Consider the following 16,818-nt stretch of genomic DNA (forward strand, 5'->3'; position numbering starts at 1 on the left):
TTGTCGAGAGGTTTACTTACCTCAGCAACAATATTCATGTTTCTGGTGACTCTCCCTTTGAAATCAGTAGATAGATTGGGAGAGCATGGGTTGGGGGGTAATGAGGTTGCTGGAAAGGGGTGTGTAGATAGATTGGGAGAGCATGGGTTGGGGGGTAATGAGGTTGCTGGAAAGGGGTGTGTGGTACTGCCGATATCTATGCAAAAGGACAAAGGATCAAGTCTTTAGAATCTTATAGAGCTCCTTGTATTGCTATATGGTTGCGAGACATGGAAACAATCCAGTGACCTGAGATGAAGACTGGACTCCTTCAGTACTGTGTGTCTTCAGGGAATCCTTGGGTACTTCAGGTTTGAGTTTGTTTCGAACAAGAGGTTGCTCACAGAGTCCTGAATGAGGCACATTACCTGCATTGAGAGGTAGCGTCAGTTACAGCACTACAGCCATGTGGTGCGATTCCCAGAGGGTGATTCGGCTCACAGGATCCTCATTGTTGAGGATCTGAGTGGCTTGATCAGGTCAAGGGGACTCCCATGTGACACCTGGCTGTGGCAGAGAGAGGGTCATTTCCAGAGGGTGGGACTGGAGCACATGTCTGCCTGGGGGTTGCCATCCGGGATCCCAAGCTGTTTCTTTGTGTGATGGGTGTGGCAATGCGCTGTACCAGTGCATGCTTCCCAGACTAACCTGGCATGACTGAAATAACATTATCAAAGTTTATTCCCTGTACCCTTTATTCCTTGTTCTGAACAAATAACTCATAGACAATCAAAAAGGTCAATTCAACAGTACACCATGTATTATGTCTCCAAGTAAGACACGGATAACACTAGGAATAGCCACTACACCTTCCTGAAAGGAATAACCACTATGCTTTCCTTATTTATAAAAAAACCCCAAAACCAATCAAAAAAATTAATCAGTCAAACAAAAAAAGATTTATTCAACAAGGAAAACCTGGAAAGTCACACCCCTGAGAGAAAAGATTCATCTATGTAGCTCGTGTCTCCACATTTCAAATGCTTGGTCTATTGGAGCTTTTGCAATAGAATGCAATACAAAGTACGCATAAATGGGAACATTTTAAAAAAAGAACAAAATTTGAACATGAAATACTTTATTGTTGTCATACTGGTAGAGCCAGAGCTGCTCCTGCCAAAAGACTTTTATTTGGATCCACCATCCCAAAAAGGTGCATGTTTTAGGACCTCTCTGAGCTCATTGTTTACATCTTAGTTATTTTTTGTAGGTCAGTAAGCCTTTTCTGTAATTATAACAGCCAAACACTAGCTTTACACCTTGATAGTCATGCTTTTTACTTCAGTATCTTTGCAAAGGAAAAAAAAACTGCTTTATAAGGCATATAAGACTATTGACTGTAAAGTGAATCGTAGAGCATATGAGAACATGAGGGCACCCATTAAGAAGGATATCAGGGAGGCTAAAAGACAGTTGGAGAGGAATAGAGCAGATAAGGCAAAAGAAAACCCTAAGAGATTCTTTCAATATTTTAGTAGTAAAAGAACAGTCAAGGAGGAGGTCAAATGCATCAGAAATAGTAAAGGGGAATTAAAAGGTATAGACAATGAAATACTGTAGTGGATGTCCTAAACTTATATTTTTCTGAGGTATTCACAAGTGACCAAGTGGATAACCTCCCAGAGGTAAATGTGACTACTAAGGAGGTACTGAGGGATTTGGAAATTGTAGAGGGAGAAGTACTGCTCAGATTAAATAAGCTGAAATCAAACAAATCACCAGCACCAGATAATACTTACACTCGAGTTCTTAAGGAGGCTTGTGAGTACATATGTATTTATATATATAAACATTTGACACATATTATTAGGAAGTCATTGCACACTAGAGAGATTCCAAAGGACTGGAAAATGGCAAATATCATCTCATTATATATAAAGAGTGACAGGGCAGATCCAAGCAACTATAGGCCAGTAAGCTTAACATGCATCACAGGAAAATTAATAGAAGGAATTATTAAGGATAAGATTGAGCAACACCTGGCAAGGACAGGAGTTATTAGGAACAGTCAACATGGGTTCAGAAGAGGGAGGTCATGTTTTACTAACATGCTGGAATTCTATGAGGAGGCATACAAAAGGATACGATCAAAGTGGAGCATATGATATTATTTATCTGGACTTTCAGAAAGCATTTGATAAGGTGCCACATGAGAGGTTGGGCATCAAACTAAAAGAAGTGGGAGTTCAGGGTGATGTTTTTAGATGGGTGCAGAATTGGCTCAGACACAGGAAGCAGAGGGTGATGGTGCAAGGAACCTCATCAGAATTGGCTGATGTTAAGAGTGGAGTTCCAGAGGTCAGTGCTAGGGCCGCTGCTATTTTTAATATATATAAATGATTTAGATAGGAATATATGTAACAAATTGGTTAAGTTTGCAGATGATACCAAAATAAGTGGATTAGCAGATAATTTGGAATCCGTTATATCATTACAGAAGGACTTGGATAGCATACAGGCTTGGGAAGACTTGTGGTAGATGAAATTTAATGTCAATAAATGTAAAGTATTACACATAGGAAGTAAAAATGTTAGGTTTGAATACACAATGGCCGGTCAGAAAATCAAGAGTACACTTTATGAGAAGGAGTTGTAGTGGACTCTAAGCTATCGACTTCCAGACAGTGTTCAAAAGCCATTAAGAAGGCTAACAGAATGTTAGGTTATATAACATGATGTGTGGAGTACAAGTCCAAGAAGGTTCTGCTCAAGCTTTATAATGCACTGGTGAGGCCTCATCTGGAGTCCTGTGTGCAGATTTGGTCTCCAGGCTACAAAAAGGACATAGCAGCACTAGAAAAGGTCCAGAGAAGAGCAACTAGGCTGATTCCAGGGCTACAGGGGTTAAATTATGAGGAAAGATTAAAAGAGCTGAGCCAATACAGTTTAAACAAAAGAAGATTAAGAGGTGACATGATTGAAGTGTTTAAAATTATGAAAGGAATTAGTACAGTGGATCGAGACTGTTATTTTAAAATGAGTTCATCAGGAACACATGGACAAAGTTGGAAACTTGTTAAGGGTAAATTTCGCACAAACATTAGGGAGTTTTTCTTTACACAAAGAATGATAGACACTTGGAATAAGCTACCAAGTAGTGTGGTAGACAGTAAGACTTTAGGGATTTTCAAAACTCGACTTGATGTTTTTTTGGAAGAAATAAGTGGATAGGACTGGCAAGCTTTGTTGGGCTGAATGGCCTGTTCTCGTCTAGAGTGTTCTAATGTTCTAATTAAAATGATTAAGGAAGAATTAATTAAAATAAGGCACACTTACTAGCAATCACTGTATAAATAGAAATCATCTTTAGAGAAACCTTCTCTTTTTCTGATGATTACTGAACAACTCCTAAACGTTGTTCTCTACAACATTCCTCATCATACTTAGAAGTCATAGTTCCAGAATGCTGGGTTTAAACTCTAAAATTTGCCAAAAACATAACTGGCCACATTTATTCAATGTGTTTACAGACATGCACAAAATTAGGCTATGTTGAGTAATCTGGTAAGGCAGAAGTCAGTGGTGTTGTTTATGGGCTTCTGGGCCTTGAGCCTCTTGTTTTTGTCTGTGTATATAAAAGACAAAAACACAAACAGCAGCACTCATGTTCCGAAAGCAAAATGTGAGGAAACAGCAAATATCGTGAGGTGTAAGAGAGAACCTCCTAGTCAAAGGTATGTACAGTGTTACATCCTTAATTTTAGTGCCATAAGTATAACCTTTGAAACACCCCTCATCACGGGCATCTAGCCCCTGATCTTTGAGAGCCCAGCCCTCCGTCCTCCTGTTCTGCGTTCTGACATGTATGGAGGACTAAGCAAAAACTCAGGCATGGAAACTATGGTTACCCGTTTTTCCCATCTAAACACATATGTTGAAGTACAAACATTATCAGGATCATAATAATAATAATAATAATAATTCATTGCATTTATATTGCACTTTTCAAGGTACTCAAAGTGCATTATACAATGAGTCAGGAGCCACCTCAACCAACACTAATGTGCAGCATCCACTTGGAGGATTTGATGGCAGCAATTTTGCGCCAGTATGCTCACCATACATTAGCTGTTAGGTGGTGAAGGGGTGAGAGATAGTTAGCCAATCAGAGACAGGGGATGATTAGGGGGTCAGAATGACGGTTACATCCTACAATTTACAAAGGATGCCCAGGAATCTTCTATGACCACAGAGAGTCAGGACCTCAGTTTTATGTCTCATCCGAAGAACAGTGCCATTTTTACAGCACTGGGATCCACATTCAGACTACAGGATAGGTACCTTCTGCTGCTCTTAGCAACACCTCTTCTAGTGAAATGTATCGATCTGCAGAGCCATAGCACCATACGTCACGGTAGGTCTACGTCAACAGTTTCAGGGCGGAAGTGACATAAACACATGTCTAGACCTGCAGTTTGGTAATAAATGTTTATAGGTTGTCACAAATCAAATTGATTGACATGTTAACCACACCAAACCTAAAAAAACTAACCACTAACCTTAGCCATTTATCCTACATGCTAACCATACTAACCCCTAACCTTAACTTCCGTCCTATAACCTCTGGTCATGGACTTGCGGTGACGAATGGTGCTGTGGCGCTGCAGTTGGGTATTATTGCTTCCAGCTGCAACCCAAGCTTTTTCCTGGGTGGTCTCCCATCCAAGTACTGGCCAGGTCCAAACATGTCTAGCTTCAGGTGGATGACCTGTTCTGAAGTGCATGTGGTAAGGCAGCTGGCTGGGTTTAAGTTTCTAATAAGTGCTGAAGCTGGCGACACCCCTAGCAGAAACTTGGCTTCATCAAAACCTCTGTTTACATGCGGGAGTCCCCTTAGGACTTCTTCTTTGGCAAAACGCTCCTTTGTCCTAGAAATGTGAAAAAAAAATGACTGTTGTGAATCTGAATAAAAGCATAGCGCCTGTGTCTCCCGAGCAACATTGGGAATGTTACTTTTAAAAATAGCTTACTTACGTTACTCATTACATACAAAAAAGTTACTAAAATGCTATATAACTACTACTATAAAATGTAACGCATTACAAGCAGTGCCTTAATTTTGAAATACTTTTTCTTATTTTGTATGAAAAGCTGCACATTTCACTGGCCATAATTTACTATTAAATGACAAGAGCATAAATGAACGTTTTCTGGAAAATGACCAGAAAAACAGTCAAATTTGATAATATTCAACCATCCATCCATTATCCAACCCGCTATATCCTATCTACAGGGTGTTTTTACTTTAGTAAAATAAGTAGGCCGTTAGGTTATTCGATATTTCAAACAGCAATTGGACTGCGTAACGCACGTTACTTTTTATGACAGGTCGTTTTAATATTTAATCAATTTTCCTTAATATCATCAGTTACAGCTGATATCAAGCTTTTACATGTGGTAACCTGCAAAATCGCTCCCAAAATTGAATGTGGTTTCTGAGACTAGCACTATACCCATAGCTCAGTAATATAGATTTAGCGATGTCTAAAATATTAAGACAGGTTATTTCATCCAGGAGAAGGAATAATGCCATTTGCTTTAGGATATTTATCTTGTGGACGCTTCTACATCTGGCTGCTAAAAGCCTCCTGCGGAGCAAAGCAGGCGAACAAAGTACAGCGGACATACACATACTACACATCATTATGTACTAGCTAAATAACTGTTACTCGCGCAGAAATCTCCGTGGGTTAAGCTGGTTTCTCAGACACCAATAACCCGATTTCTCTAGCCTGAATAAAGGTTTATATAGCTTTTTAAAAACCAAGTATCTGTGACTAACCTGCGCTTCATGCACACGCACTGATTGAAAGAAACCTCATCCACAACTGATGAGGCTTTGCTACTGCGCAGTTCTAAAAAAAATTAAGGAGGCGATTTTGAAAAAATAAATCTTTGCCCGAAAACCTGACAGACTTTCCTCATAAAATAGCGTTTGTTCGTTTGTGATTATAAATAAAGTTATTGAAGTCACGATCCGTTGTTTAAACCCCATTGTCCTGGTAACCAGGAAGCAGGCGCGGTGACGGTAAATAAACATGGCGGCGCCCTTGGAAGACAAGTGAGACACACGATGGCTTTGTCAAGTGCAAATATCAGTAAATGTTGACGTACTATATAATACATAAAGTGGCACAGAGGAGACGGTAAGTATGTTTTGCGATCGGTTGGTGTGGCAATCGTTTTTCAGGAAAGGAGAGTGTATATTATTTCAGAAAAATTCTTTCACGCTTATATTATCGTTGTTAATATTATATTTAGAGCAGAATTACCGGGAGACCTGCAGGTTCAGAGCACATGAAAATGAATTTTAATGAATACATTGCCACTTATATAAATATGAAGAAACGTGCTTGGAACACCCGTTTTTCTATTTTCAGAACCTGCTTAATAATGGATGGATGAGGTTTATGGTTGGTGTCATGGACTTTTTCTTTACAATGTCTTTTTTATTTCATAATTTGTCTTAGAAAATGATAATATCCGCCTATAGTGGGCATGATTGCCCTCGTGTAGGTTACATTTTACCTTATGAAATGCTCATTAGCTTTTTCTTTCCAATAGCACCATTAGCCACTGGCTCATACCACCATAGTGCGGCAGGAGGTGCTACCGAGGCAACATTCGTACTGCGTACTGCCCACCCACTCCCAATGAATTTAAATATGCTATTTCAGAATTTCCAAACTGTTAGCTTTAGTGTGTATTTGTTTAGCATGGAGATACCAATGACTGATTATGTATTTTTTTTATATTCATTAAGATACCCCGGCAAAAATAGAATTCCCTTTCACTGGCTTTAAAATTAAAAGTACCTCCATTATTCAAGTGGGCAATATTGTGCCTTCTTCTGTAATAAAATATAAAATATTGTAAATACTAAAAGTAACAGCACATTTAAAATGATGGCATATCAAAGAAGTAGTTGGCCAGCTGTCATTTAAGTAAGCTGTTATTGGCATTCTGTAATATAAAATAACAATGCAATACTTAAGTTTAATTTGTGAAAGACATGGGGATTCCGCTAGTGTAACAGAAAAAGGGGGGGGGGGGGGATATTAGCATAGGGCTTACAAACAATTATAATTTACTGACCGATTTGTCTGACTGTGTGCACATTTTGAATTTCTTTGACATGTTTTCTGCATAAACACTGCTTAAAATCTAATCTCATCTTATTTTCTCAACTCACCCTTTCTTGTGAAAGCCACCGGGGCAATGCTTAAAATCAATATTAAAAATAAGAATTCAAATATATCTGTGATGTTGAATTGCTGAAAATATCCAGAATTATCTTGGTAAACTTGGTTTTTGTAACAACATGCATTTAAAATCTAGTTTGTCAAGGTTTGTGACATTTGCGATTGTAAGTTTTATATCTGCATCATTAACTGATAAAACACTTAATAAAGACTGATGAGTCAAATTGATTCAGATTTCAAAGTCACAAACTTCTAGGGCTTTTAATTGTTTAAATCTGTCCCTTTTTTCTATTTGTCCCAAATTTAAGGCATTCTGTGTGAAATCAGACTTACCAGATTTACTGTCAAGCATTATGCAAATGTCATGTAAAAACTGCCTTTGTTGTTCTGTTGTCAGAGTATCTTACATGAGTGATCAAATTTTGGTATTGTCTAGCCTGTGTACAAATCCAGAATTAGAAAATGAATGGATTAATTGTAGTCAGTTAATTGTAATGGGAAGATTGCATTACATTCGCCAATGTACCGTTCAAATATGTGATGTACTCTGTGCCAGTGTTAGGTTATTTTACACCCTAGGCCAATCTTATTAGTGTGCCAATCGACTGTTCACTAGCTAACCCATGTGGCTGGGCACCTCCACCTTATGATCTGCACTCTAGGCAAATGCCTAATTCGCCTTAATGGTGGCGCTGACCCTGGATATACTGCATGCATTTTCACTGCGTTTATCACATGTATGGAGTAATGCTCAAATTTAGCCTTTGTAGACTCACATTTAGAATTGTTTTTGCCCATATTGCTGAAACTATGTGTGTATTTGTGGATGTGTGCTTGGTCTCCCTCTGAACTGTACAAATATGTTGTAATTTGTACAAGGTGTGACAGAAAGCTATGCAAATACCATTAAATGAAAGTCTGCAATGTGTACTTTAATCACATGTGAATTGCTTGATTTGTAATTATAAACTGTGGGGCAGAGGGGTAAATCAAGGAAAAATGTGTCTTTGTCCCAACCATTATGGAGGGCACTGAATTTATGCATTTTTTTAAATACACCATCTACAGGAGTGTAATATTTCTTATCTATGCTCAAGAAGAGGTCTAAGCTGACTTTTAATTAGTACATAATTGCTTTTTTTTTTTTCTGTTAGATTGCACGTCTGATCCATGAACGTTTTTCGATATGGGTCTGCAGGTCTTGGACTGCACTTGTGGGGATCCAGAGTTGGAAGACTGAGTTACAGCAGCAATGCGAAGGAAACAGTTGGCACTGAGCTAAACCCCAGCCGAATCAAACACCTCCAGTACAAACATGAAAAGGAAAAAAGGCAGAGAGATCGGCTAGCAGCTATTAAAGCAAAAGGAGAATATGCAAATGTGAGTCACGACACCCGATTAGTGGTTTATATAAACATTAAAAATTAAAGTTGTTTTTAGATTTCAGAGAATTTTGTTTCTTTGAGTTTGAAGTGTGCAGTACATCACTACCTTTTAGTAGGTTTTCTTTAACTAAAACAATAGTTGCAGTGGGAAGTTAATCAGAAGATGATTAAATGCAAATGCTAAAAGTAATTCAGTTATGTTCTTTGCAGAGAAAATTACAAAAAATATTGTAACATACAAAGATAATACAGTTAGGTACATAAATATTTGGACAGAGACAACTTTTTTCTAATTTTGGTTCTGTACTTTACCACAATGAATTTTAAATGAAACAACTCAGATGCTGTTGAAGTGCAGACTTTCAGCTTTAATTCAGTGGGGTGAACAAAACGATTGCATAAAAATGTGAGGCAACTAAAGCATTTTTTTAACACAATCCCTTCATTTCAGGGGCTCAAAAGTAATTGGACAAATTAAATAACTGGAAATAAAATGTTAATTTCTAATACTCGGTTGAAAACCCTTTGCTGGCAATGACAGCCTGAAGTCTTGAACTCAAGGACATCACCAGATGCTGGGTTTCCTCCTTTTTAATGCTCTGCCAGGCCTTTACTGCAGCGGCTTTCAGTTGCTGTTTGTTTGTGGGCCTTTGTCTGAAGTTTAGTCTTCAACAAGTGAAATGCATGCTGAATTTGGTTAAGATCAGGTGACTGATTTGGCCATTCAAGAATTTTCCACTTCTTCACTTTAATAAACTCCCAGGTTGCTTTGGCTGTATGTTTTGGGTCATTGTCCATCTGTATCATGAAACGCCGCCCAATCAATTTGACTGCATTTAGCTGGATTTGAGCAGACAGTATGTCTCTGAACACCTCAGAATTCATTCAGCTGCTTCTGTCCTGTGTCACATCATCAATAAACACTAGTGTCCCAGTGCCACTGGCAGCCATGCACGCCCAAGCCATCACACTACCTCCACCGTGTTTTACAGATGATGTGGTATGCTTTGGATAATGAGCTGTTCCACGCCTTCTCCATACTTTTTTCTTGCCATCATTAGGGATGGGAATTGATAAGATTTTCACGATTCCGATTCCATTTTCGATTCTGTTTAACAATTCGATTCTTTATCGATTCTCCTATCGATTCTTATTTTTAAAAAAGGAGAACACACAGGTCGATTAACTTAGAACTTTGTTTTATATCTTATCTTTGAACAAGATAGAAATTTAGGAGTAGCATGACCTTACAAACCCAATAGTGAGATCTTAAGAGATCCACAGCCTACGGCTCCTCGATGGGGTGCCATGGGGTCCCCAGAAAAAAATGTGTAAATGTAAAATAATAATAAAATAAATATTCTTCTGTAGCAATAACAAAGTATAACATAAATTATTCTGTGGCAATTACACAAGAATGTCCAGTAACATTTACACTCTCCTTTTTAAAAGTATATATGAGCTGAGCACTCAAAAATAAAACTACATCAGCCAGCAACAAATACAATCAACTCAAGTCCAATGGAACTGTGCACAGTGCAATTCTGCAACCATCAACTATTTTGACAGCTACATCCATGTTGGCCGCATTATCAACAGTGGCTGCCATAACCTTGTCTTTGATACCATACTCCTCCAAGATCTCATCAGTCTCCTCTGCTACAGCTGTCCCTGTCTGTGCCTTGTTTACTGGTTTGGTTTTGAGGACTTTTTCTTGAGCCTGGCCATTCCTGACATAATGCAGCGTTACTGTGAGGTAATGATCTTGACTAAAACTTGTCTATCCATCTGCAGTGACGGCTGCCTTCAACACATGTTTCAGCTTAGAAATGGAAACGGATGCAACATCTGGTAAGAGGAGAACACGCAAATTTGACATTCCATGACTTAGCCTACAATTAAACACATTCACTTACCGAAAATCGGGGGCATCTACTGTGGCAAATGGGTGCAAGCCTTTTACCACAAACTTAGTCACTGCTCGGTGACATTCGTCTATCCTGGCCTGTGTCATTTTACTTTTCCCCGCCTCTGTGAAAGGAGAAGCTACCGGTAGACTGCAGCGAGAACTGCCAGCATCTGAGACAGCCAGACTCTGTCTGTCTCTCTCGTCATGGTCATCTAAATGCAATGCACAATAATAGCAGGTTTTGCAATAAGGCAAATCGCGCTAACATAATATGCAATGTTAGTTGATTAGTTACCTGCCGTATTAACGGGAGAGGACCTGCAAACGTTACCGCTGCTGCTGGGTTGAGATTCACTAGTCCAGAGCGGATCAAAAACACAACATTCATTTAAGGTTATCGCGTGTTTTGTGTGCAAATGCTTTTGCATATTCGTAGTGTTTCCTCCCTTTGATTAAATATCTACTTTGCAAGTATTGCAAGTTGCCCTGTTGTCATCCTTTCTCATAAAGTATAACCAAACTTTTGAGCATTTGTGCCGCTTAGGCGCCATGTATCCTGCTGGGTAAATGACGCTACGCAACGCGGTGACGTCATTCGAGGCGACTGGAATCGATAGGGGAATCGTTTGCAAAAATGGCAAGCATTCCAAGGAATTGAAACAGTGGGAACCGGTTTTCGATGCCCATCCCTAGCCATCATTCTGGTAGAAGTTGATCTTGGTTTAATCTGCCCAAAGAATGTTTTTCCAGAACTGTGCTGGCTTTTTTAGATGTTCTTTAGCAAAGTCCAATCTAGCCTTTCTATTCTTGAGGCTTATGAGTGGCTTGCACCTTGCAGTGCACCCTCTGTATTTACTTTCATGCAGTCTTCTCTTTATGGTAGACTTGGATATCGATACGCCTACCCCCTGGAGAGTGTTGTTCACTTGGTTGGCTGTTGTGAAGGGGTTTCTCTTCACCATGGAAATAATTCTGCGATCATCCACCACGTTGTCTTCCTTGGATGTCCAGGTCTTTTTGCGTTGCTGAGTTCACCAGTGCTTGCTTTTTTTCTCAGGATGTACCAAACTGTAGATTTTGCCACTCGTAATATTGTAGCAATTTCTCGGATGGGTTTCTTCTGTTTTCGCAGCTTAAGGATGGCTTCTTTCACCTTCATGGAGAGCTCCTTTGACCGCATGTTGTCTGTTCCTAGCAAAATCTTCCACATGCAAGCACCACACCTCAAATCAACTCCAGGCCTTTTATCTGCTTAATTGATAATGACATAACGACGGACTTGCCCACACCTGCCCATGAAATAGCCTTTGAGTCAATTGTCCAATTACTTTTGAGCCCCTGAAATGAAGGGATTGTGTTAAAAAAATGCTTTAGTTGCCTCACATTTTTATGCAATCATTTTGTTCACCCCACTGAATTAAAGCTGAGAGTCTGCACTTCAACTGCATCAGAGTTGTTTCATTTAAAATTCATTGTGGTAATGTACAGAGCCAAAATTAGAAAAAAGTTGCCTCTGTCCAAATATTTATGGACCTAACTATATCTACCCTAAATAATATTAATATATATATATATATATATATATATATATATATATATATATATATATATATATAATATTTATATATATATATATATATAATATTTATATATATATATATAATATTTATATATATATATATATATAATATTTATATATATAATATTTATATATATATATATATATAATATTTATATATATATATATATAATATATATATATATATAATATTTATATATATATAATATTTATATATATATATATATATATATATATATATATATATATATATATATATATATATATATATATAATATTATATATATATATATATATATATATATATATATATATAATATTATATATATATATATATATATATATATATATATATATATATATATAAATATTATATATATATATATATATATATATATATAAATATTATATATATATATATATATATATATAATATTTATATATATATATATATATATATATATATATAATATTTATATATATATATATATATATATATATATATAATATTATATATATATATATATATATATATATATATATATATATATATAATAAAATCTTAAGGCTAAAAGTGCAACGATTTTATGTGATGTTTTTTGTCATGCTTTAAATTGGGCTTATTTTAAAACCTACATATATATGTTGGTATCATTCTTTTCAGAGTTTATCGAACTTTAATGTGATGTTGTTAGATTTTCAGATTCTTATTCTGTTTTTAAATTATAAACTAAAAAATTTCAAGAACTCACATCTCACGAGACAAGACTTTGTGCCAAGTCCTGGGGCTGGAAATAAAAGACAAACAGTAGGACAGCTGGTGTACAGGCTTTTAAATGTTCGAAGTGCCGAGCGAGATGCAGATCACGCGGCACGGCAGCAGCAGCAAGCCAGCAGCTAATCGAGGAAAGAGGAGGTAAAAAAAAAAAAATATTTGTTTCCTATTGTATCACCATTTAAGAGGGGGGAGCGCGTCTGCTTGGGGTGCATTCAGCCCCCCTCTTCATAGTGCAAGAGGCAGAGACACGAAGTTTCTGGCGAACCCCCTAGTATTAACATACAATTCAAGCTAATTAATATAATGCATATTTTAAACTGTGTGTTCAGTGCTTCATGTAAACATATACAGTTAATGACAATTTGGACAAGTGGCACCAGGGGAGAGCTGAAACCTCACACTGCTTATATCCTAATTTGATTCCTTTGCGGACTTTGCTTTTCTCACACACTCCAAACACATACAGATAGGCTGGCAAATAAATCTCAATTTACTTTATTTGAGTGAAGGTATGTGTGTCTGACAGTGTGCCTTGTAATGGACTGATGGCTTGGGCAAAGTTTGATCCATCTGCTGCTGGGATAATCTTTTGCTCCCATAACCCTGTACTATGATTAATAATTTAATTATCTTTATACTGTATAAAGCACTTTTCTATCCTACTCGACACACTTTACATAGACAGCGAATAACCATTTTAACCATCACCTAAATGACATGATGGCAGCCATTCTTGCACCATTATGTTCACCACACATTAGCTGTTAGGTGGTGAAGTACGTAGTGAGAATGAGAGTTAGCCAGTAAGGGATAAGGGATTATTAGGGGGGCAGAATGCACAAGACTGCAATCCTCCGGGATGTTTTATGACCACAGAAAGTCAGGGCCTCAGTTTTATGTCTCATCTGAAGAACTGAGCCAATTTTTACAGTACATTGTCTCCATCACTGCAATGGGACATTGGGATCCACTCACAGACCTCAGGGTAAGCGCCCTGTGCTGGCCTCCCCAACATGTTTCAGTGGATAATTTCAGAGCACTTGAGTAAAATTAAACTAATCAATGTCTTAAATATTCACACACTTCTAATAATTATGTCAATTATTTTTTAACCAGGAGTGACATATTTGAGTTTTTCATTCTCTTTTTCATGATGTTTCATGACTCATTTTACTTATGTTGTATATGAGGAACCTCAAATAACAACTGAATTGCACTATTTACTGTACCTGGGTGATGCTATATAGTTGTTTTTTTATCTTGGCACCTTAAGCTATACATATGACTACATCCAAGTCAAATTAACAATACTCTGTGAAATTTCATAATAAATGAAATGCGAAGATTGGATTGTATAAATTTATTAACTTGGAAGTCTCCTGGAAATAAGTGTCTACTTCTCTGACATCTGCAAGTGATCTCTAATCTTTTGTAAATTGCTCTCTCCTGCCATCTTTTTATTTCAGTGATGTCTCAAATGAATTAAAGATCAAGCGTGAGTTTTTTTTAAGTGGGAAGTTCTCCGTCCCTTCCTGTTCCACAGCTTCTCATAAAAGGGGCAGCCCCACACCCTTGTGAAATCAATATACAAAGATATTTCATTACTTAGCTGTGTGTGGGCACATGTTTTTTCACATGGGACCCTTCTGAATTCATTTTTTAAAATCAGAATGTCTGGATTGCTTCAGCCTCCTTTCAACCCTATAATTATATTTACTGGGTTCAGTATATGGATGAGTGGTAAATTTTCCTAGGAGTTGGATGAAACCATTTAGGCCTTCCAGTAAACTAACTTAATAATCCTAATATGTTTAAGCAGTATGAGAAATGTCACAGTTGGTGCATAGTTTAATGGTGAAAGGTGTCTCCTGCAGCAAAGTGCCCGTTGTTGCAGTTCTTGAGGATGTTGTTATTTTGCTACAGAAAGAAGAGGATTTATCTGATCTAACAGCATTCATGTTTGATAGTAGCCAGATATTTCTTTGATTTAACTGCCAGACATCAGGCTAATACTTTCATATTCTGACTCGTATTATAAGATAACTGAATGACAATAACTGCATTCACTATATAGTTCACATTTACAATATACTGTAAATAATCAAAATCTAGATAAAAATATTACTTCACACAAGCTAGAATGGTGTCCAGATCAGTTGTATGTGGTAGAATTTTTTTTTGTCTTTGATGGTAATATACTGTATATATATTTTTTTACCTTATCATGCTCTAGTGTGCTTTGCAAACTTTAAAGCTTTGCCTTTTCCCACTTTTTCAGCATTGAAACTAAAGGTGTGTAATATAATATTGTTTACAATAATACTGGTATATTTTCAGAGATAAGATTTTGTAATACTGTATCTCAACACTGTGACATGACCAAGATGGGCAGCAGATGAACAAAAACAAAAAGGTGTGGTTGATTAGCATCGGAGTTTGAAGAATTTGAGTGCCTCTTCCTCTTCATCTTTTCCCTCTTCATCATCTTCCCAATTACTGTCACAGCCACCACCCAGTACACAGCAAATATGTAAATGTAAAACCAGTGAAGAGCAATAGGTTGCAATCAGCATGTCATAAGTCAATTGTAATATATTCACATGTAGATGCATCAGATATAAAGTGAAGCTCTTAACTTTATAATTTAGGAGACTGGGTTTGAATGTATGTGCATTTTTTCTATTGATATATAAATTTTCTGACACATCCAATAGCCATGCATATTAGATTGATTAATTTGCACTGTCTGGAGTTAATTGTGTTGTACCCAATGCTGCTGCTCCTTGTGATCATAATTTTAGATTTTCTGGATTACATTAAATGAAGGCAGGTATTTGAAGCCCTCTGGTATGAATAGTTTATAGTCTGCAATGAGTGATATGTGTGTTCTGGTAGTGAGATAAATATTTTTAAAAGAAAATGAACTATTTAGGCTACTGTGACTTATCCTGTTTTTAATATTTATTTGCTTAAACCTCACTATATAGGAAATACAATTCTCTAATTTGTCTTCTCTTAATCACCTGGATTCTTAGTTTCTCAAGCTGGTGGCCATTTGAATGTTATGGGGATAAAATACATTCTGTTTTTCATCATATCTGCTACTTGTTTAAGATTTCCAAGCACATAGTTTATTTGTAACAAGCAAATGAACATTGAAAGAGCTAAAATTACACATTTTTTGTAGGAGGATGAAGAGAAGACAAGTAAATGGTTAGAAAAAGAAAAGATAACTTACAACATTTTAACAAAGCCTGGAGAGAAAAAAGGTACATATTTCTCTGAACTGATTTTGGTATGTTGTAATAGCTTTTTTTAGCCTCATTTTGCTTTGTGTTTAAAACTGCATTTTGTTCTTCATGTTTGTGAAATTGCTGGCAACAGGCAGCTGAAATATTTGGGTTTCAGGGATGTCATCCATGTATTTTGGATGTCTTAAAAAAGCAGCAATTATACAGTGCATCCGGAAAGTATTCAGAGCGCATCACTTTTTCCACATTTTGTTATGTTACAGCCTTATTCCAAAATGGATTAAATTCATTTTTTTCGTCAGAATTCTACACACAACACCCCATAATTACAACATGAAAAATGTTTACTTGAGGTTTTTGCAAATTTATTAAAAATAAAAAAACTGAGAAATCACATGTACATAAGTATTCACAGCCTTTGCTCAATACTTTGTTGATGCACCTTTGGCAGCAATTGCAGCCTCAAGTCTTTTTGAATATGATGCCACAAGCTTGGCACGCCTATCCTTGGCCAGTTTCGCCCATTCCTCTTTGCAGCACCTCTCAAGCTCCATCAGGTTGGATGGGAAGTGTCGGTGCACAGCCATTTTAAGATCTCTCCAGAGATGTTCAATCGGATTCAAGTCTGGGCTCTGGCTGGGCCACTCAAGGACATTCACAGAGCTGTCCTGAAGC

The 16,818-nt window shown here is 37.0% G+C and overlaps 1 protein-coding gene across 1 annotated transcript in view; it reads left to right on the forward strand.

The window, feature by feature from the left end:
- Nucleotides 1–6,061: 6,061 nt before the first annotated feature.
- vars2 (valyl-tRNA synthetase 2, mitochondrial) overlaps nt 6,062–16,818 on the forward strand; it is a 105,925-nt gene continuing 95,168 nt past the window's right edge. Inside the window, exons 1-3 of the mRNA XM_028800536.2 lie at nt 6,062–6,185; nt 8,396–8,621; nt 16,080–16,161. Coding sequence (XP_028656369.1) covers nt 8,412–8,621; nt 16,080–16,161 — 292 coding nt within the window. The 5' untranslated portion in view covers nt 6,062–6,185; nt 8,396–8,411. The remainder of the gene's footprint in view (nt 6,186–8,395; nt 8,622–16,079; nt 16,162–16,818) is intronic.

Source organism: Erpetoichthys calabaricus, chromosome 1 (genome assembly GCF_900747795.2).
Source record: "Erpetoichthys calabaricus chromosome 1, fErpCal1.3, whole genome shotgun sequence".
Classification (NCBI taxonomy): domain Eukaryota; kingdom Metazoa; phylum Chordata; class Cladistia; order Polypteriformes; family Polypteridae; genus Erpetoichthys; species Erpetoichthys calabaricus.